Below are 22,504 nucleotides of genomic sequence, written 5' to 3' on the forward strand. Positions count from 1 at the left end.
GTTTTTACTCTTAATGGTGCTGCGGTCAGCTGGAAAAGTTCCAAACAGGAAGTTGTAGCAGATTCTACTCAAATCAAGTACTATGCCGCCGAAGCAACAAAGGAAGCTATATGGATGCGTCAATTCTTACAAGGACTAACTATAGTTCCTAGTTCGAATGACCCAATCACCATCTATTGTGACAATAGTGGTACCATCTTCCAGGCCAAGGAGCCTAAGTCTAGCAACAAGTCTAGACATGTACATCGGAAGGCTCACCTGATCCGAGATTACGTGGAGCAAGAGGAGATAGTGATAGACAAGATTGCTTCAGATGACAACATCGCGGATCCTCTCACTAAACCTTTGAAATATGATAAGCATGAAGGGCACGTTATTTCCATGGGAATTAAACGTGTTCCTGAGTTGTACTAGTTACTTATGAATTCGATACATTTTCTTTTCATATGCTATTTATAACTTCATCGTATTATTTCATAATTTATTTTTCATGTGGATTGTACGACAACATTGAACGCCGCAAAGTGAATTGAATTACATTATATTTGTTTTGGTCCGTAATCGCCTACATGAGCTGATAACTCTGGCTATTATTTTGTGAAGTTGATTGATGGTGGGTTCAACGAGCCATAAGTCAAACGGTTGGCTGATCGATCACATATGCGAGTTATAATGATACCTCGTAGGACATTGTCACAACGTAATAGAGTCCTAAATGTTTAAAAACATTCTGTGCCAGGTCGTGGATTGGACGTCCATTGTGTTCCTAGAGTCGATTCTTTTGACTATTGATTGTCTCTTGAGATTAAGGCAGTTTTTGGGTGACTTTGGTTTCTTTCTCATGGTCGACCGTAACAGGAGGCTAAGCGATTTTCTTTGGGTCATTTCATACTGTGCTTATATCTGTAGGATTCGAGTTGAAGAAAATATCCAACCTTTATCAGGTTTAGTCATTTCTCAGGGACACTCGAGGAGTTGTAACTGAAATGCATGGCCATGCTCGAATAATGATTCGTTTATCAGTTAAGTTACTCTCTAGTCGGGAAAACCACTCTTGATATTGATCACTTGTAAAATACGACCTTTGTGAATACGGATTTTGCAAATTGTTTTACATTGAGTGGGAGAAATTAAGGATATGAGAATCGGTTATCGCAATTACACTTGTGAGGACAAGTGGGAGATTGTTGGAGCTAGTGTCCTCCACAGTTAGTGTGATAACGTATATAAATCTCTTATAGGTTCGCAGGGTATACTTAGTATTTTATCAGTTGATTAACGTTTACTAATAACGGTTGGTTTGCTAGAAGTTTGACGTTATTATCATGCTGATGGCGGTGATCAACTGGTCCCTAAAAGTCACACCTAAAGGTTGTGTTTGAGAGATGTGATTATACGAAAATGTAATCACATTGATGCCTTATATGACTAAAAGGTTAGTCCATATATTTGACTAAAAAGTAAGTCAATGTGATGATGAGACGATTATTTAATACAATTTAATAATATTAGCTGAGACGAATTAATTGTTAATTCGTAAATTGAATATAAAATATTATATTTAATTAATAAATTATAAATATGCGATATTTATAGTTAATGTATATATTATACGAAATTGTCATAATAAATGAAGACAGACCGGTATTAATAAATTGACTGCAAACTGTTGTGTGTGGACTTATTAATACATGTCGACATAATTGACAATTAATATGATACACATTATATAAAATTTGACAACAACCTAAAATAAGAAGATTTTCTTCTTATTTTGGTTGAGGGCTACACGGTTTGAGAAACAAAAAAAAAAGTAGAAAAATATCTTCCCTTTTTCTCTCCTTTTTCGGTTATATTAGGAGAGAGGGAGGATCATTTTTATTCATTCATTTTTCCTAACAACTCTAATCACAAAAAACCATAAAAATATAATTAGAAATTAGGGTTCATTTTTCTAGCAAAAGGAGCATTTTCTCAAAGTATTTTGGGTGCAACGATTAGGAGAATATCGATCTCGATATTTGTTCTTAGGACAAATTGCTAGGACCGAAGGTTAATTCTAATCTCTACTCTTTTTGTTTATGTAATTTCGTTTATGACTCGTAATTTCATAATTATAATTTCGTTATAATCCGACTTTCTTGATGAAGTATATCGATATTTCCCACAGTTTCCTTGTCTTTCTTCTCCATTTATTTATTGCTGCTTATGCCTTACTTACTTGTTTATTCCATCATTTTTTTTATCCTTGTTGGTTTAAACACATATGATCCCATGTTTAGTTATAATTCGATTCACTCATACCTTACCTAATATGATTATTTGTTTATGTTCTTTGTTATGTTCGTTTTGACATTTTGTGGCTGGGAGAACCTTGATTTACTCCCGACTGACTGTGGCGTTCATGTTTACATGAATGATAGGTTGTGAAGATGCTTACGTGGGGAAGACGTGTGAGCTAGCGAGAACTAAACCCTTGGACCTTAATTGCTAGTTTAGAAACCATTTATATGTTTATTCGTGGGATATCGTTTCCCCGTTTTCTAGACTTGGCTTGTAATAACCTAAATTTGTCTATTGTTGTATTTGTTTCATTTCATTAGTGGCACCCGCGTGCTATTCTTTAACTAGTAATTTTAAAGGTTTTTAAAATATCACAAATTTCCGCTTTAATTTATTAGTTATATTTTCCGCTTTATCCCGGGGTGTCACATATAATCACAAAGTTTTCTATGATATTATTTAGATATTTACCACTTTAATGAGAAGCGACCGTATAACATTGGTCATGTATATCATTATTAAGTTGATATGAAAAAAAAAAACAAAAGATGATAAATTTTTTTATAAAAGCTTTTATATTTAATATATCGCGGAACTCATTACTTAGCGCCATGTGCGGAATAGTTATTCAGAATATTGTTGATATATAGTGTCTCCCAAAGCATCCAAGCTATAGTACGTAAAGATCAATAATTTAGAGGCTAATAGCGTATGAGCTACACTACCATGCTACATACTATAACAAAATTATGTGTACTCAAGCACATCATACACCAACTTATTGTCAAAAATATGAGATCGGTTAACATTTTTATAATATGTATAGATAAGTAAAATAGATAATTGGGGAAAAAATTAAAAACATTATATTGCGCCAAACTTGTAATTCTCTCCTATGAGTTAAAATTTCTTCAGGCAATTTCTCACAATACGGCCAATATATTATTTCTTGAATATGATATCGAGACGAAGCCTCAATATATCTAGTGGTTAAGATGGAAGTATTGTGAATAATAGGTCCCAAGTTGGAATCTTCCCTCCCTTGTCCTCTATTGTAATGCAACTAAGTACGCGATTCGTTAGACCAAAATAAAAATACATGTAAAACAAAACAAGCATGACCTTCATCGAAACAATTAAATTCAATGATTTAAACAAAAACATATGCAAAAAACTTCATAAAACCCCATGATATATATATTAAAACAGAGAAACGAGAAAGATGATTAAAGGGTTATATTCATTGATACACAACCAGGGAACCAAGACAATATATATAACGTATACAATATCTCAACCAACCTAATTCTAAGGCAACTAATCTATATAAAGAAGGAAAAACAATATTTACCCTTTGATTAGAATATACTCTACTCATTATAAAAGAAAGCAATATACATGTGACGATATTTTATGTTGTCTAACCACATCTGGATAATATCATTCGATATTATCCGATATCATTTCTTTACTCCCCCTCAGGTTGGACCATTTGGTAAACCAAGTCCCAACTTACGCTGTAAATGATCGAATGCCTTGCCTCCAAGAGCCTTTGTGAATAGATCGGCTATTTATTCTTTGCTTCAAATGTGACACTTAGTGATCGTATTATTGACAAGATGTTGTCGAACAAAATGACAATCGATTTCTATGTGTTTCGTACGATCATGAAAAACGGGATTTTTGGTAATATGAATCGCTGCTTGATTGTCGCAATATATGTTCATGGGTTTCGAGTGAAATACACCCAAAGAGGCAAGAAATCCCTTCAACCAAACCAGTTCACTCGCTGCCCCTGCCATAGCTCGATATTCGGCTTTCGCCGTCGATTTTGCTACTGTTGCTTGCTTTTTCGCCCTCCACGATACTGGTGATTGACCGAGTGACATAAAATACCCATTCAACGATCTTCTCGTCAATGGGCAACTAGCATAATCCGAGTCACAATACCCGTTTATTTGCAAATCAGCCGTTCTACTCAAAATAATGCCCTTACTTGGATTCATCTTAATGTATCGTACAACTCTTAATGCTGCATCCCAATTTTCTTTTCGAGGTTCATTGACAAATTGAAATAACGTATGCACTGCGTAAACCAAATCGGGACGCGTGATGGTGAGATAAACGAGCCTGCCAATCAATCTTCTATACTTCATAATGTCTTTCAAAATTTCCCCTTTTGCCAACGCAAGTCGATGGTGCTGCTGCATTGGGATGTGTACCGGCATTACACCTCGCATTCGTGTCTCTTCTATTATTCTCGTTACATACTTTCTTTGGTTGAGAAATAAACTCTTTGAATTGTGTGCTACTTCAATGCCTAAGAAGTATTTAAGTCGACCCAAGTCTTTTATCCCGAAACTTTTGTCAAGGAATCCTTTAAACGCTTCACATGCATCGCTATTATTACTGACCACAATCATTTCATCGACATATACTAGAACTCCAATGAAAATCTCATTCTTATTATATGTAAATAACGAATAGTCTGCCAGAGATTGTACAAAACCGTACCCTTTTAACGAAGATGTCAATTTTGCGAACCAATTCCTCGAAGCTTGTTTTTGGCCGTATATTGACTTGAGCATCTTGGAAACTTTACCTCCTTCCTTTCTTTCAAAACCTTGTGGTATTCTCATGTAGACTTCATCATCTAATTCCCCATGCAAGAACGCATTATTGACATCCAATTGTTCGATATTCCATCGCTTAACCACTGCCACTGCTAACATACATCGAACGCTTGTCATCTTAGCAACCGGTGCATATGTCTCATGGAAATATACTCCCTCAATTTGTGTGAAACCATGAGCTACGAGCCTTGCTTTGTATCGCTCAATGGTTCCATCAGCTTTGTACTTTACCTTATAAACCCATTTACACCCAATGGGTTTCTTCCCATCTGGCAAAGGAACGATTTTCCACGTCCCGTTCTTTTCCAAGGCATCGATCTCTTTTCTCATCGCCTCTTGCCAATTCTGATTTCTTGCTGCTTCGTGATAAGTGCGTGGTTCTCGTACTTCATCAATGGCATCCAAGAATTTTCTGTGGGAGGAAGAAAAATAATTAGTAATAACGTAATTAACTAAAGAATAGTGAGTACCTGACTTCGTGGAGTTCAATCGAACGTGGTGAGCATCATTGATGGGTTTTAACACTCTTGTTGATTTACATACATAATCTTTCCTCCACGCAGGCTCAAACTTTTCTCTCGCTCCTCGTCCCAATCATATTTCCTCTGCCACCCGTGTTTCTTCCTCCACGGTATCTACTACCAATTCTGTCTCAGCTCCAGTCACTTCCGCCTCTTCTCTTTCGTATGCAACGAGCTGCTCATCGCTCCCTCTCTCTTCATAGGACGGTGTCTGCTCAACATTGTTCCCATTTGTTTCCTGTAATTCTTGACTGACCACTCCCATATCGTCTATATACTTATCATTATTTTGTGGTGGATCACTTATGTCGACAGATTTTGAAAAAGGGAATTCGCTCTCAAAGAAAACAACATCGCGTGAAACAAACATTCGCTTCTCCTGTAGGTCATAAACTTTCCATCCCTTCTTGCTATGAGGGTATCCTAAAAAAATACACCGCTTCCCTCGTTTCCCAAACTTGTCCCGAGGCTTGTCTTTGCTATGTGCATAACAAAGACATCCCAAGACCTTAAGGTTAGTCAAATCGGGTACTTTGTTATACAATAATTCATATGGTGTCCTTCCCCCAAGTAGAGGTGTCGGGGTCCTGTTTATCAAATAAGCCGTAGTCAAAGCACATTCCCCCCAAAAATGTATTGGTAGGTCTGCTTGAAACCGTAAAGCTCGAGCCTTTTCGAGTATGTGTCGATGTTTTCGCTAAACCCTTCCGTTTTATTGTGGTGTGTCAACGTTACTAGTTTGGAAAATTATCCCGTTTTCTTTATAATAATATTGCATGGGCCCTGACAATAGTTTCGTTCCATTATCACTTTGAATAATCTTAACGATTTTTCTAAACTGTGTTTTAACCATTTGACAAAACGTTCTCATCAACTCCCCCGCTTCACTCTTTTATTTCATGAGATACTCCCACACTGCCCTACTATGGTAATAAACAATAGTAAAAAATAATGGGCACGAGATAAACTAGCTACCAGATATTGTCCCCAAATGTCACAATGAATTAAACCAAATAGGACTTCACACCGTTTATTATTAAGCTTAAATAGGGAACGAGTTTGTTTTGCCCTACAACATAGGTCACAAGCATGACTAAAATTCCAATTTAATTTGCAACCAACTAAAGAAGAAAATTGAGACGGTATACTACTTGACGGATGCCCAAGTCTTTTGTGCCATAGTCGATCCTCCTTGGTCATTGACGCTTTTCTAACCAACTCGGCTCATTCTGGCTGAAAATGATAAACCCCATCGTGATGCTCACCCCGTCCAATCTCTGTCCTCGTAGACTGGTACTGCATAACACAATAGTCGGGATAAAACGTTATTAAACAATTATTTTCTTGTATTAATTGTTTTAATGATATCAAATCACATGTCAATGTGGGTACAAATAAAACGTCTTTGAGTACGAATTTCGGGCTTAATGTAACTTCGCCATGTTCCGTTGCCTCAATTCGTCTTCCATCAGGGAGCCCAACAATTGACGGTGTTTCTTTCCAAACATTATTAAGACATTCTCGTCTTCCCGTCATGTGATACGAGGCTCCACTATCGATTAACCACTCACCAACAAAATTAGCTTTCATACCTGATAGTTTTTCTCTACCTTCCGGACTTGCGCTTAGAAGAGTACGGATTCTTTCGATTTCTTCATTGGTGAAGGGCAGGTTATTCTTTGATGTCTCTGTTTCCTTTACTCCTAATGAACTACCTACATCATTTGCGTGAAAACTATTCTGATTGCCTCTTGATCGTCCTCTTCCGCGTCCACGGCTGCTGCCTCTTCGTCCACGCCCTCGTTCACGGTTTTTCACGACTTCATAACCGTGTTTATCATAGCAATTTTCTTCAATGTGGTAGTACTTTCCACAATAGGTACATTGGGGTGGCGGCTGTTCTTCCTCGTCAGTCCCCTGTCTTGGAAACGCTCCCCTGCCCCTTCCTGTACCGTAAGATTTCATAGCCACAGTAGCTTCATTCCTTTGTTCTTTAACCCTCGTAATGTTCGAATGTCTTTCTTCCCTCAAAACCAAAGCATATGCTCGAGTAAGAGAGCTAATTGGATCCTCCATCAGTAAGTTCGTGCAAAGACGACCGTATAAATCCTTGTCCAAGCCCATCAAAAATTGATGAACTTTTTCTTCTTCACGTTCCTTAATTATAATTGCTCCTGCTCAACAAGTACACTTTGGAATTTTGCTATAATTCGAAATCTCGTCCCAAATTGTTTTCAATCTAGTGTAATACTCAACCACTGATTCACGCCCCCGTTTGCATTCATTGAGCTCTTCCTTCAATTGATGCACTCGTGGGGTGTTTCCTGCTGAATAACGGTCCCTTAATTCTTCCCAAACTTCCGCAACTGTCACGGTAAAGTTGATGCTTGGGTGTAGTTTTGGGTCAATCAAATTCCATAGCCATGCTTTCAACATAGCATTACATTGTCGCCGGCTTTTTGACCTCCCCTTCAACGAAACCTAATTTGTTCTTCGCATCAAGTCCATTCTTAACGGCGTCAGCCTATAACTAGTAATTTTCGCCGTTAAAAATGGTTTGCGTAACCATAAGATTAGGATTATCCGATGGATGAAGGTAGAGAGGCAAAGTAATTGGAATGGTATGTTTTCAGTGAATTTGATGCCTTTGCTCTTTGCATCGTCTCCTGACATGTTTACAACTATGTATTTGTGATTTTTTTTTTTTGTTTGAGAAAAAAAAATTTGGTTCGCCGTACACTGCTCACGATACCATATTAAAACAGGGAAACAAGAAAGATGATTAAAGGGTTATATTCATTGATACACAACCAAGGAACCAGAACAATATATATAGCTTATACAATATCTCAACCAACCTAATTCTAAGGCAACTAATCTCTATAAAGAAGGAAAAACAATATTTACCCTTTGACTAGAATATACTCTACTCATTATACAAGAAAACAATATACATGTGACGATATTTCCTGTTGTCTAACCACATCCGGATAATATCATTCGATATTAATCCGATATCATTTCTTTAATATATTATTAATGAAAAATACAATGCATAATATATAGGGTCAGTGATCACGAATAATTCTTACTGCGTAACATAATCATGTACTGTAAAATATGAGCTTTGTGGAACCTGAGTTCATTCACCTGAAAATGCAATGAAAAAGAATAAGTGTCAATTGTATGCACAAATTTATGCAAAACAAACCATTAACTTAAGAAGAAAAATACATATCAATCAATCTATAATATTAATTAATTATCACAAACATAAATGTAGATAGATTCTCTAAGCCAAACAAACACAACAAAAAATCAACGCTATGTACGAAGTAATGCATATGATCTATGGCCTTTTGGTAAAAACCAGATATTTGAGTTGAGAATTATCCGAAAAATTCTTATTTATAAGAACTTGAATACTTGATCATCGAGCTAGAATTTTTACGTAGGTTATATTTGTTCCGGTAGTTATGTGGGTGCTAATCTAAAACCTCTAAACGAATCCTAATACCATTCATTAAATATTATTATTATTATCAACTTCTTATAAGTCCTAACATGGTTGAAACTCCAAAAGTTTATATTAATTTAGCTACATTCATATCTTAATGTATTTTAAATTCTAAGTAGTTTGTAGATTTTGAACTCTCTGTAATCGCTCGAAAAAAACTTCCTTTAATAATATATGATAGATAGATAGAGATTGATCATAATTTATCATAAAATAGTTATTTTTTATTTATCCTACCATACAACGACATAGTACACAATTCAATAACTAGAAATTCAAAATCAATCTAAATGGACGGCCTAATAATTTGTGTTTCTTGTTTTTTTTTGAGGAAAAAACCCGAAGGCCTTTTATATAGACGATAAATCAAACAAAATAGCAGAGTTCGCGATCGATGGTAAAACGTTAGACCACTCGAATCGACCCAAAGACCTAGGAACAACATGAGCTAGAGCATGCGCTACGGTATTATTTACACGACTCGTAAAAGACCACAAAACAGAATTAAAAGAAGACGAAAGTAAAATGATATCTTGAATGACAAGCGAAAAAATATTCCTTCTCGACTTTTGCTTCCTAATAGCTTCGATCACTTGAAGGCAATCACTCTCTATAACAATGTTGAGGCAACCCATTCGCAACGCTTCCTTCAATCCTTCGAATACCGCCACCGCCTCTGCAACATTAGCCTCCCAAGTCCGTTCGTCCACCAACGTCAACTCCCATAGGACCTGACCACCCGTATCCTGACATACCACCCCACAACTCCTCCCTTCTCCTTCCTTCATTCCCGCATCTACATTAATCTTAACAAACCCTCGTCACCATCCTTCCTCCGCGGCATAGATGTCCTATTCCTATCGATCACATACCCAGCTCCATCACTCTCCTCTAGCACATCTTTGATTCGTCTAATGATGCACCAAGGATCAACCTCCCTTCTTTCGAACACAACCTTGTTATGGTGTTCCCACAAAGCCGAACACCCAACCATAAGAACATTATGCTCCCAAACTCCAAGCACCCTCCACCGATCCTCCACCCAGTCCCTTACTCAATTCTCGGCCCTATCCTCCCCAACATTGACATCCAAACCATCCCATACCTGCTTAACTACATGGCAATCTTTAAAAAGATGAATGCTAGTTTCAAAAAATGAATTGCAAAAGGAACAAAAAGAATTCTCACCTCTTACTCGTGATGCAATATTCGCTCTTGTCGCTAGAGCCTCGCTGCACAGCTGCCAAAAGAAGAGCTTGACTCGGGCCACACCGGAGTATTCCAAAGCCGATTCCAGAGCCATCGTTCCCTATCCGACGCCCTTCCCACATCAATACACTCCTCACCTGCTAGCGCATGGTAGGCCGACTTCACCGTATAACACCCATCCTTCTCCGGTTTCCAGTACCAAATGTCACTTGGCCTATTCGGGCTAATTCGTATGTTCAACACCCGGCTAACGTCGAATGGTAACAGCAACTCCGTGAGCTTTTCTTCATTCCAGCCACCATTCGCGTCTAATAGCTCGCCAACCAACAACTCCTCTTTACCCGGAGAGCAAGGTGACAGGATTCTTCCAGAGGGAGTGTGCGGCAGCCAAGCGCGCTGCCATACCTTAGTTGACAACCCGTCCCCAATCCTCCTCCTAAGCCCCTTGCCCAACCCAACCCTGGCTTTGACAATTCCACGCCACACGTATTTCGGGTTCGAGCCAATACCCACCGTGAGAAAGGACCCATGAGGGTAATAACGAGCTCACATAACCTGCTCCCATAAACTTCCACTCTCCATAGTGAGACGCCAAGCTTGCTTCCCAAGTAAAGCTAAATTAAAGAGCTTAAAATCACGAAACCCCATGCCCCCCATGCCTTTTGGTCGACACAGCTTCTTCCACGCCACCCAACTAATACCATTCTCCCTTGATAATGGTTCCACCAGAAGCAAGACATCATAGTTCTAAGCTCATCACAGAAATTAGCAGGAATTTTAAAAATACTCATCACATAGGTAGGGAGTGAATTGGCAACTGCCTTTTAAAGAACCTCCTTACCAGCCCTCGACAAAATTTTCCCACGCCATCCTTGAAGACGTTTGCTTAATTTATCTCGCAAAATATCCGTTAGAACTTTTTTAGATCGACCAATTACCGTAGGGAGCCCAAGATATCGATGCTGTTCCTCCACCGCCGTCACACCTAGTCTGCTCGCAATCACACTTTGTCTCTCGGCCGTAATCCCTCGACTGAATGAGACCGCAGTCTTATCCAAATTAACGAGCTGCCCTGACGCCCTCTCATATCTTCGTAAAATCTCAGTAATGACATCGGCCTCTTCACCAGTTGCCTTAGTAAAAAAGAGACTATCGTCTGCAAACAAAAGATGGGAAACCGCAGGGGCTGTACTTGCAATTCGGACCCCATGAAGAGACCCTACTTCCGCAGCTCGCCTCATTTGGTGAGATAAGACTTCCGCACACAAAATAAAAAGATACGGGGAAATAGGATCACCTTGTCGAAGTCCTCTTGTTGGTTGAAATTCCTCTGAAGGATTACCATTTATCATAACCGCAAAAGAGACAGTCGTCACACACTCCATGACCCTAGCTGTCCACGCCCTATCGATCCCCAACGCAGCTAACACACGCCTCAAGAAAACCCATTCCACGCGGTCATAGGCCTTCGCCATGTCAAGCTTCAAAGCCATAAAGCCCTCGGCACTCCTCGACTGCTTCATATGATGAAAAAATTTGAAGGCTATCATGACATTATCAGAAATTGTTCGCCCCGGAGTAAATGCACTTTGATTAACGAAAACTATCTCATTCAGAAGTTGCTTCAGCCGATTAGCAAGAGCCTTCGACACCAATTTATACACCACATTACAGAGACTAATAGGCCTAAAATCCCGGATTTTGTCCGGCGCTTTCTTTTTAGGAATTATGACTATATTAGTTCTATTAAATTCCGCAGGTGAACGATGATCACCAATTGTGGGATTTTTGTTTCAACTTTGAACTCTAAATACTTGGGGATTTGTTAGAAATGGGTCACTTTCAATATTTATTATATTATATGTATATAAAGCGAGTCTTTTTCTATTATCTCAACAATTTATGTTGTTTTATACAACTCCTTAGTCTACTACTCGTTATTAAGGAGTACCAATTTATGTAAAATTGAATAATCCCCTAAATTGGGTGATCGGTATTTCATTCATATTTATAGGTAAATACGATGATTATAGATTTCCTAATTACATGGCACAAGATATGGTAACAATATATGGTTTCCTAGTTACATGGGAATAGAATATTTACATATCTATATTTCCTAATACACCCCCACAGTCGGGTGGGAGGAGAGCGGACGCTCAGGCTAGAACGGAAACGCGTAAATAAGTGGGCACGACTGACCCTTTGTAAAATTATCAGCATATTGATACTCAGCGGGTACATGTAGAACACGAACCGTTCCAAGTTGAACTTTTTCACGTACAAAATGAATATCAAGCTCGACGTGCTTAGTACGCTGGTGTTGGACGGGGTTACCAGAAAGGCAAACGGCAGAGATATTATCGCAATAGACCAAAGTTGCACGAGTAAGAGGGGCGTGAAGTTCAAGTAAGAGATTACACAACCAACTAGTTTCGGCCACAGCATACGCAACACCCCGATATTTGGCCTCATCACTAGAACGTGAAACGGTTGCTTGGAGTTTAGAAGACAAAGAAACCAAATTGTCTTTGAGGAAAACATAGTAGCCAGAGGGAGAACGACGAGAATCGGAACAACCCGCCCAATCGGCGTCACTATAGGTAGAGACCCCCGCGAGCTTTAGTTTTCGAAAAAGTAAGCTCGTGATCAAGGGAACCCTTAACATAACGCAAGATACGCTTTAAGAAATTAAAATGCAGCTCCCGAGGCGGGTGCATAAAAAGGCAAACTTGCTGAACGGCATACGCGATATCAGGGCGAGTAATGGTGAGGCACTGAAGAGATCCTGCAGGTTGTCGATAAAGAGTGGCATCCTTAATAAGAGCACCATCCGTGGAGCTCAATTTTGAACCAGGATCCACTGAAGTACTAACCGGGTTGAAATTAGACATTGATGCACAATGGAGAATGTCGCGGGCATATTGTTCTTGCGAAAGAAAGAGGCTGGAGGCAGTACGAGTGACCGAAATCCCAAGAAAGTGATGAAGAGAACCCATGTCTGACATAGCAAACTCACCTGATAAATCATTAATAATAGTCTAGAGAAGCACGTTGTTAGAAGCGGTGAGTATGATGTCATCGACGTATAACAAAAGATAGGCAATATCAGATCCGTTTTTAAATATAAACAAGGAAGTGTCACATGTGCTACTACGAAAACCCCAAGAATTAATGAAAGTTGCAAATTGATAGTACCACACGCGGGGGGCCTGTTTTAATCCGTAAAGAGACTTACGAAGGTGGCAAACATGATTAGGTGCAGACACATCGACGAACCCGGGTGATTGGTGCATAAACACGGTTTCTGTAGGTTACCGTGAAGGAACGCGTTCTTGACATCCAATTGGTGGATAGGCTAAGAGCGAGTTACAACAAGACTGAGCATAGTGCGAATGGTCGTTGGTTTAACCACCGAGCTAAAATTTTCATCCCAATCAATTCCGACATGTTGAGTCTTTCCATTTACCACAAGATGGGATTTGTAACGTTGTAAGGAACCGTCAGCATGAAACTTATGGCGAAACAGCCACATACAGCGAATAATAGGAGCATCAAGAGGCCTCGGAACCAAATCTAAAGTCTCATTGTCAATTAAAGCACGATATTCGTCTTTCATGGCGGCATTCCAATTCGGGTCACGCAGGGCTAGGTGCGGTGATTTAGGGAGGGGAGAGATGGTAGGGGTGGCAGAAGCGGTAAGGACATGAAGCTTAAAAATTCCGTTCATAGCCCGTGTGTACATGTTATGAGCACGATGGAAGGGGATGGGTGAGGGTCGTGGTGTTGTATCAAAGTAAGGGATAGGGATGGCGAAGTGGTGCGTGTGGTGGAAGGGAAAGGCGTGGTGGAAGGAGGGGAGGTAGGCTGAGTGACGGGCTGGTAGGCGGGCTAGTATTTGACGTGGTAGCAACATAGGAGTGAGGTGAGGTCTAATGCGTGTTAGGAGCAGAGGATGAAGGGGTATTTAGGGTATTCAGGTGGGTATCCTAAGAAGACACAACGGGTAGAACGAGTGGTTAACTTATGTGGGCGTTTAACATTTAAATGCGGATAACAAGCACAACCAAAGACACAGATATGACTATAAGACGGGGCTTTGAGATAAAGAGAAGAAGTACGAGTACGATAGGCGAGTATTTTGGTTGGTTGTATGATGTGGAGGTGCACCGCCGCGTGAAGTTCATCGACCTAAAAAGAAGGTGGGAGAGACGCATGAAATAGCAGGGTAAGAGTGATGTCATTTATGCGGCGAATCATTCGCTCGGCCTTGCCATTTTGGGAGGACGTTTGGGGACAGAAAAATCGAAAAACAAGGCCATTTTTATCAGCAAGAGCACGAAACTTATTATTATCAAACTCGCGGACAAGATCTCATTGAAACACTTTAACAGGCCGATTAAATTGATTGTGGACATAGGCTTTAAATTGTACAAATTTAGGATATGCCTCTGATTTAAATTTTAACGGATAAATCCATACGAAATTAGTAAAATCATCAACGAGAATGAGATAATATTTAAAACCACTAGTGCTTACAATAGGTGACGTCAACAAATCACCATGAACGATATCAAACGGTGCAATAGTAGTAGATACAGAATCCGCAAAAGGAAGACGCTTATGTTTGCTAATTTGACATGAATGACACAAATGAAAATTGGAAGATTTATTACATTTAATAGACGACTTGGACCTAAGGAACTCCATGACTGGTGCACCGGGATGACCTAAGCGAAGGTGCCACACATCAGAAGCAAAAGCAAGACAACTTTGAGATGCGGCTGGGGTTGGGGATGGAATGGATGTGGAGGACACGGGGTAGAGCTCTCTGTCACTGTTGCTCCTCATAATCGTTTTCCCATTCATTAAATCCTTCACAGAAAAATCACATGGATCAAATTCGACGGACATATTGTTTTCTTTAGTAAAATGTCGAACGGAAATTAAATATTTGATAAAGTGGGGGCATATAAAACACAGTGAAGGTAGAGGTCTCTGGTTTGGGAAGGGATTTGGGAGGTACCGGAACCAATAATAGGAATACTAGCGCCATTGCCAGCATAAATTGATTTTATTGTGCTAGAATTGAAAGGGAAGGGTAATTTACCTGAGTCTGCAGTAAGATGGGACGATGCTCTAGTGTCCATGTACCACGGGCCAACTTCAGTCGGATTTAGGGACATGGCTTGAAAGGCTTGACCCAAATCACGGGGTTGAGTGATTTCGTCGCTAGTGACATATGCTTGACAATAGGCACGAACAGGCTGAGAACGAGATAGCCCTCGATAGGAGGGTAGTGGTTGACGATAAGAAGACAGCGACCATGTTAGGCAAGGTCCAGCGCAGCCTAGAAAGGTAGGGTAAGGGCAAGGTGGGGGTGCCCAAGATGCCACCCACGGTAGAGGAGGGCCCCACTGCGGCTGTGCAGAATTAGACGGAAAAGAGGTTTTTTGCACTGTGTTTGTGCGATTAGAATTAGATTGCCCTCCTTTGTTGTTGGGACCACGGGGACCACCACCACCATGATGGTTGTAGTTTCTTGTATGCGGTGGGGGCTGGTGGGGTGGCGGGGTTGGAATCAGTCCAAGGCGAAGACTCTGGCGAAGAGAAGGCAGGGGTGACGAGAGTAGAAGGATAATCATCACGACTGAACTTACGGTGTTGTTCCAGTTCGAGCATGCTCCTTGCGGTCTCGAAAGTGGGTAGAGTCTGGTTGATGTAAGACGCGACGGTGTCGTATTCCGATGGAAGACCACGAACCAGGTCAAGGACAAGTCTTTATTTGTCACAGGGGCATCAACATCATGTAATTGGGCAGCAAGTTCAAAAATTTGCTGGCAATATGCATTAAGGGAGGGCATGGACTCAAGTTTTAGATTACTAAATTCTTGCTCGAGGGCTACAGTGCGAGCTCCTTTGTTATTGAGGAAAATATTCTTGACCCGAGATGAAGCTTCATATGTAGTGGAATCAGGCTCGAGGACTCGAGATAGGAGATTGTCAAAGAGCGTGCCATAGATCCACTGAAAGACGTGGGAGTCTACATTACACCAGTCATTGTAGTTCGCATCGGTCTTTGTCGAAGCTTTCGTACCGTCGATGTGGTGGAGGACCTTATACCCATGTGCATGGAGAGTGAACAGATTAACCCATGATGCATAGGTAACTTTGACACCGTCTAGAACACGTATTTTTTTTGGATGTTGTCTACGGTGTAGACAGGGTGAAGTGATTGTTTTGGTGGGGGAGTCTTGTCGTCGCCGGGGATTGTAGTGTGAGGCTAGACCGAGGGAATACAAGAAGCCGCCGAACACGTGTGTGAAGGAAGCTAGATCGTTAACCTAGCTGATACCATATAAGATTGAATAAGCCCTAAATTGGGTGATCGGTATTCATTCATATTTATATGTAAATACAAAGCTAATAGATTTCCTAATTACACGTGATAGCAAAATAACTAGGTGCCGTTAATGTACTAATTACCCAATAAAATTAACAATTTATAACGTTAACTGAACTCTACTAGCTTCTAATTAAAATAATAAGAATATAGTGTAAGTAAGGGTCGAACCCAAGGGAAGGTGCTTAAGACTAAAGACTCGATTTTAAGACAATTAAACAACTACTAACCAAGTTGCTAACAACAAATTTAGAACTAATGCCTAATTAAGATTCCACAATTACCTCTAATCACAAACGATGAGTATAAACAATGATGAACATGTAGAAAGAAATAAAATGAAGGGGATTGGTTGAAAGTAGCATAAGAATACTAAAGGTGTAGACTTTTACTACTATGACAATTTGACAAACACTTAGAATACAATAAATCAATATGTGAGAAAAACTTGGTGTAATTTTCCCTAAAGACTAACACAATAAGCAAGTATGGATTCCTTCTTTCTTTCCTTCCTTCACCCAATACAGAACATGAGAGTTGTCAACCTACCAATCTAAGCCAACTAGTAGATTCTTCATTAAAAGGGTCTAACTTGCTCAGCCACAAGAGAAACCCAAATAAGAGCACTAGGTACAATTCCAAACAAGTTATGCTAGGATGTATCTCAAACAATCTAAGCCAACTATTCAAGAACACATAAGTAATTTGCCACTCACAAAGGCTTGATTTCTACGTCAAAATCAAAACTTTACAAGTTTGTTTCCAAGAAATTCCACTTTACTGAGCCATAAAGAGAAACTATGCATTAATTAGATGAGTGACATGCAAGATTGGCCAAACCCAACATACAAACAATTAATATGACAATCAAATGAAGCAAATTACAATAAAGGAGATAGGAAAGATTAAGAAATCCTCACAATGCTTAAGATGTTGTCAATATTTAAAATTACACCAATATGAAGAAAATTAGCTCCTCATAATTGTCTTACAACCCAAATATTGAAGAAAGATTAACATAAACCAAAGAAAGATTAAGTCTTTAATTACTACAAGATTAGGGTAAAGCATGAGATAAAATGTCTTCAAAAGTTTGGGGTATATATAGTGCTGCACTCTTCTCTACGGTAAACACGGGGTTGGGCCTCCAAGTAAAATATAAGACGGATTTTATAAGACGTGGCAGCTATAGTGACCGCAGGCTGCGGTGGGAGCCGTAGGCTCTGGTGACTGTTGTAGCCTGCGGTGGAGGTCTGATTGTGAGCTTTTGGCTTTGTCTTCCTTTCGTCTATCTTCCAAGACTTGTGGCTCCCTTAGGACTTGGTTCCTTGTCTTTCGTGGCTTGGCTTGGGAAATCGGGTTTGACCCGACTTTCGTTATGTTGGCCGGTCGGTTTTTTACTTGGTTGACTTTGAGTTAACTTGGCTTGAACTCTATGTTATTTCATACCATGGGACTAGAACCGACTCAAACAAACGATCACAAGAAGCGGTAAACCAATGTATAAATTACTTAAAAATCAAACTCCATATATGACTCGAAACTTACTTAAATTATTCTTAAACTACTCCGCTAGGCTACATTATTAGACTAAAGACACTTGGTTGACTCGGCATTATTTGATACTATCAAATACCTCCATATTTAGACTTTTGTTAGTCGCGAGCAAAACCCGAAACAAGCAATTGCACAAGTCTACCAAAGGATGAAGGCGTACTTATCCACTCTTCCCTTACGACTACCTTCTTATATCTCCCTCTTGAATAATCCACCAATTAAAGATAAAATCTAGACTCAAAGTTGACACAAACTCTTCTCTCACTCACCCTCCTTATATCATCCCTCAAACAAGACACGATACACCTCCAACTCCGACTTATCATCCCACAACCACCCTCCTTATGTCTCCAAGTAAGAGATGGTCACTGTCACCTTATCCCAATGTGATAGCAAAGTGACATACACATCCTCCAATCCATCACAATTCCACTTCTTATAGCACCCCCTTATGACTCTGCAAGTGTAAACCTTGGCTATTTGGTTGGACAAAAACCACAAAGACTCACAACCAAGTAACCAACATAAAACCACCAATTTGATACAATTTTGTCATCTAAAAATAAATTAAATCTATCTTAGCCTCCTTCCAATGCCCTCCTTATCACTCCCTTCTTATCCCTCCCTTCTTATCCCTCCTCCATCTTTTTGGTGTTCCATTTTTTTTTCAATTTTTTTAATCAATTTTTTTTTCTTTTCTCTTTTTCTATTTTTTTTCCGAAAATCCCTGATTTTGCAGAAGGCGCCCTTTCGGGTTTTCACCTTAGCTTTTTCCTTACCTCTCTTTGGTGGATCGCAACTCGTTTTTTTATTTTACCCGGAATGCCATTTCGAATTTTCATTTCGTCCTCGGCTGCTTTCCCATTTTTGCCTAGGTGCCTGTATGGGTAAAAATACCCTCTCATTTTATTCATGACGTGGCAACTCGCTATTGGGTAAGATAGAGGCACACGGATCAATAACAAGGCAGCAGACTGCTAGACACCAGGAAGAACAAGGGGGGATGAACCTGGACATTCAAGTAATGCGAAGGCCACGATTGAGTTAAATAACGAACAACCAGCAGGAACGTTGAAATGGTCAGCAGGAACATTGCAGTTATCTGCAACAGCTTTGACAAAGTCAGCAACCACTCCCTATTTCATAAGAAGTGGAGCGTATGGTTGAGCGAATATAGAGACATGTGGGATAACTCAAGGAAGGCTATAAAAGAGTAACAAACACGAGATTCAAGGACCTCTCATTCCTTATTCACTCCACTCGAAGAAACAACATTCATCACCTGCAACAAATATTAATTTATACACTTAGAAACATATACAGCGTTCGTATCATTTGTACTTAGTCGTTTGGAGATTACTGATGTTCCTCCTGATTGTTCCTGCTAGGTTTACACTCGAAAACTATTACTACTAGCGGATCATTGGCGGGATACCATTCCCCCCGCGGTTTTTCCCACATTTTGGGTTTCCCGCGTCACCATTTTGCTTGTGTCGTTTGTCTCTCTTTCTTTTTCGTTTTCTTTTTCTTTCGTACTAGTTGTTTACTTTCGTCCTCGTTATGTTCCTACTACTGATCTACTCAAGTCCTTAATACCATATTTTAATTGAAATAGCCGCATTCACTCACAAATCTTTAGTCGGTAAAATCTTACCAAAACAATTTGGCGCCCACCGTGGGGCATTGTGGTTTAATCTTAGTTAAAATACCTCTTTTCGTAATATCCTAACATCTCTGTAGTTGGTCATGTCAGGATCCCGTCAGAACGTATCTGATCCAATGAGTACATCAGTGCAAATTCTAGTAGTAGAGGCGACGCCAGCGACCTCCGGTGTTCCAACTACGCCGATCCCTACCAACAGAGTGACTGCAGGCCAGGCTCAGCCCCTGGTATCAGCAAAGCCTCCTTACTCCCCCAAAATCCTAGATATGGGAGCAGGGAAGGCTGGCAAATCACCAGTTATCAATCCTGTACCCAAGCCTAATAGGGATGGGAGTCCGCAGCGCCCAGGATCACCAAGACACCTGACAGGGGCGCGTTTCCCAGGAGCGTCACAACCGGATCTGGTACAACAGTTGCTCCAAGGGATGACATCCTTGCAGCAGGCGGTGGTAGGGATACAAAGGGACAACTAGTCCTTGCAGGAAAAGATAGATGCAGTGTCACCCCTGGGAATGACCCAACAGATGGCAAGGTCAACACTCGGCCAGGGGAATGCCAGGGAGTACTCAGGGAGACTACTGCCGCAAAATCTAGTGACCAGGCTCGATATGGATATGCTGCCACCAGGGGTAACCAGACCACCCGAGCAAGTATATTCAGCAGGAACGGTGGCCACCCAGGGTACAATCCAACCACCAGGGGTTCCACCACAACTAAGGATGCCGCAAACGTACCCTATGGTGCTCAATCCTGTGGGATTAGGAGCAGTAACTCCTGATCCCATACCAACATCCAGCAGTACGCCAGTGGTACCAGGAAGCAATCCAGAGGAACGGTCAGCAAGAAACGCATACCCCGGGATATTCTCATATATGCCATATACTCCGGACAGCCAGTTCAGGCCTATTGTGAACTCAACACCACTACCTGGAAGCTACATGGTCCTTCCTTACATGTCAGGAGAAACACCAAATCCATATGGGGTCTACCCGGTACCCTACAACCAGGGTATGCGGGTAGGAAGCCATGTAGAACAACAGTTGCAGGATATCGTCCCTACTCAGCAAGGTTCCAGGGGTTACCACGCCCCATGGAGGTGGCAACCCCAGAGTGCTATGCGGATTCCCCCTTTGTGGATAGCATTGCCCTCGTCAGCATGCTAAAGGGGTTCACTACGCCAACAATGACGTTATATGATGGAACAGAGGATCCGTTGGAGCACATAAACCAGTACAAACAAAAAATGATGGTGGTCGCAGCAATAGGGCCTGAAAAGGAGGCACGTATGTGCAAGGGATTCGGTTCCACCTTGTCAGGAGCCGCACTCCAGTGGTTCGTTAACCTTCCCAACAAGTCTATTTTCATCTTCGCGGAGTTAGTGAACGTTTTTAATCGCAGCCGCGCCAACAATGCAAAGCCATAAAAATTATCCAGTGATCTATACCGGATCGTCCAGAGGTTCGAGGAGTCCACCAGGGATTATCTTGCCAGATTCAATGTGGAAAAAATATCTATCCCTAAGTGCGACCCTACAACAGCAGTCAATGCCTTCAGAAGAGGACTGCATTGCGACTCTGATTTGTACAAGGATCTCACAAAGCACCCATGTGCCACCTTCGAGGAAGTCAAACAAATGGCAGAGGCTACTTATCGCCTAGAGGAGGATGAGGATAGAAGGGACTTGTACGGAACAGAGTCGTCCAGCAGAAAACTCACAACAGAGAAGAAGAACGAAAGAGCCAAACCCTACAACAAGAACACAGTGAACAAAGTCTCAGGAGAAACAGAGAGCACTGAGGCTCACCTAAGCTCATCGAGTATGGGTTTACCACTGGACTTGCTGGGGTATTGAAGGCAATCAAGGAACTAGGGAATAGGGCCACGTGGCCCAAGAAGCCTGCCCCTAGGGAGAACGACAGAAGAGATGCTAGCAAAAGGTGTGAATACCACAACGATATTGGTCACAATACAGAAGATTGTGTAGTACTAGGAAAAGAACTAAAGCACCTCTACAGTGCTGGATGCTTAGATCACCTCCTCCCCAAGGGAGCGAAATCTGGAAAGGTCAATACTGCTGACCAGGCCCAACCATCCCCACCTGCACCTTACTCAAAGGTCGTGAGCGTCATCACAGGAGCATCAGAAATATGTGGTCTCACTTATTCAGCAGCAAAGCGCCATGCAACCGAGACCAAAGGAGATAAACCAGAGTTCTCCCTCAGGGTTAGCAGACAGGATCTACCAGCAATCTCATTTGACGAGGCAGACATACCCGATGAGGCAGAACACCACCATGACACCTTGATCATTACCCTTTCCATAGGGAACTGCCTTGTTAAAAAGATATTGGTAGATACGAGAAGCTCTGTGAACCTCATAATGATGGAAACCTTGAAGAACATGAGGTTCAGTGAGAAAGACCTGGTGTAGAAGGCAGTACCCTTGGTAGGCATCAGCGGAGAAACTAAACAATCCTTTGGAGATATAGTGATTCCTACCTTTGCAAGGGGTATGAACAAACAGGTACGGTACTTGGTCATTGATGGTCCGTCAACTTATAACGTGATACTTCGCAGGCCTTGGATCCATGAAATTAAAGCGGTACCATCAACGTACCATCAGAGCCTGAAGTTTCCCACACCCTAGGGGGTACAGGATATACGGGGAAATCAAAATATTGCTCGGGATTTCTACAAGAACGCTCTGAAACCCACTGGA

The 22,504-nt window shown here is 40.9% G+C and overlaps 1 protein-coding gene across 1 annotated transcript; it reads left to right on the forward strand.

The window, feature by feature from the left end:
• The first annotated feature begins 20,969 nt into the window (after positions 1 to 20,969).
• Positions 20,970 to 22,216, forward strand: LOC141631979 (uncharacterized). Its single transcript, XM_074444579.1, has 3 exons — positions 20,970 to 21,170; positions 21,243 to 21,548; positions 21,641 to 22,216. The coding sequence occupies exons 1-3, from the start codon at positions 20,970 to 20,972 to the stop codon at positions 22,214 to 22,216; spliced, it is 1,083 nt and encodes a 360-aa protein (XP_074300680.1).
• Positions 22,217 to 22,504: the final 288 nt, after the last annotated feature.

This window comes from Silene latifolia, chromosome Y (genome assembly GCF_048544455.1).
Source record: "Silene latifolia isolate original U9 population chromosome Y, ASM4854445v1, whole genome shotgun sequence".
Lineage (NCBI taxonomy): Eukaryota > Viridiplantae > Streptophyta > Magnoliopsida > Caryophyllales > Caryophyllaceae > Silene > Silene latifolia.

Excerpts from the sequence above, each read along its gene's own strand:
- LOC141631979 (XM_074444579.1), top strand. The coding sequence starts at position 20,970 with ATGACGTTATATGATGGAACAGAGGATCCGTTGGAGCACATAAACCAG. Across the intron at positions 21,171-21,242 it reads TCTTCGCGGAGTTAGTGAAC|AGGTTCGAGGAGTCCACCAG; the intron begins GTTTTTAATCGC and ends CGGATCGTCCAG. Across the intron at positions 21,549-21,640 it reads AACCCTACAACAAGAACACA|GCAATCAAGGAACTAGGGAA; the intron begins GTGAACAAAGTC and ends GGGGTATTGAAG.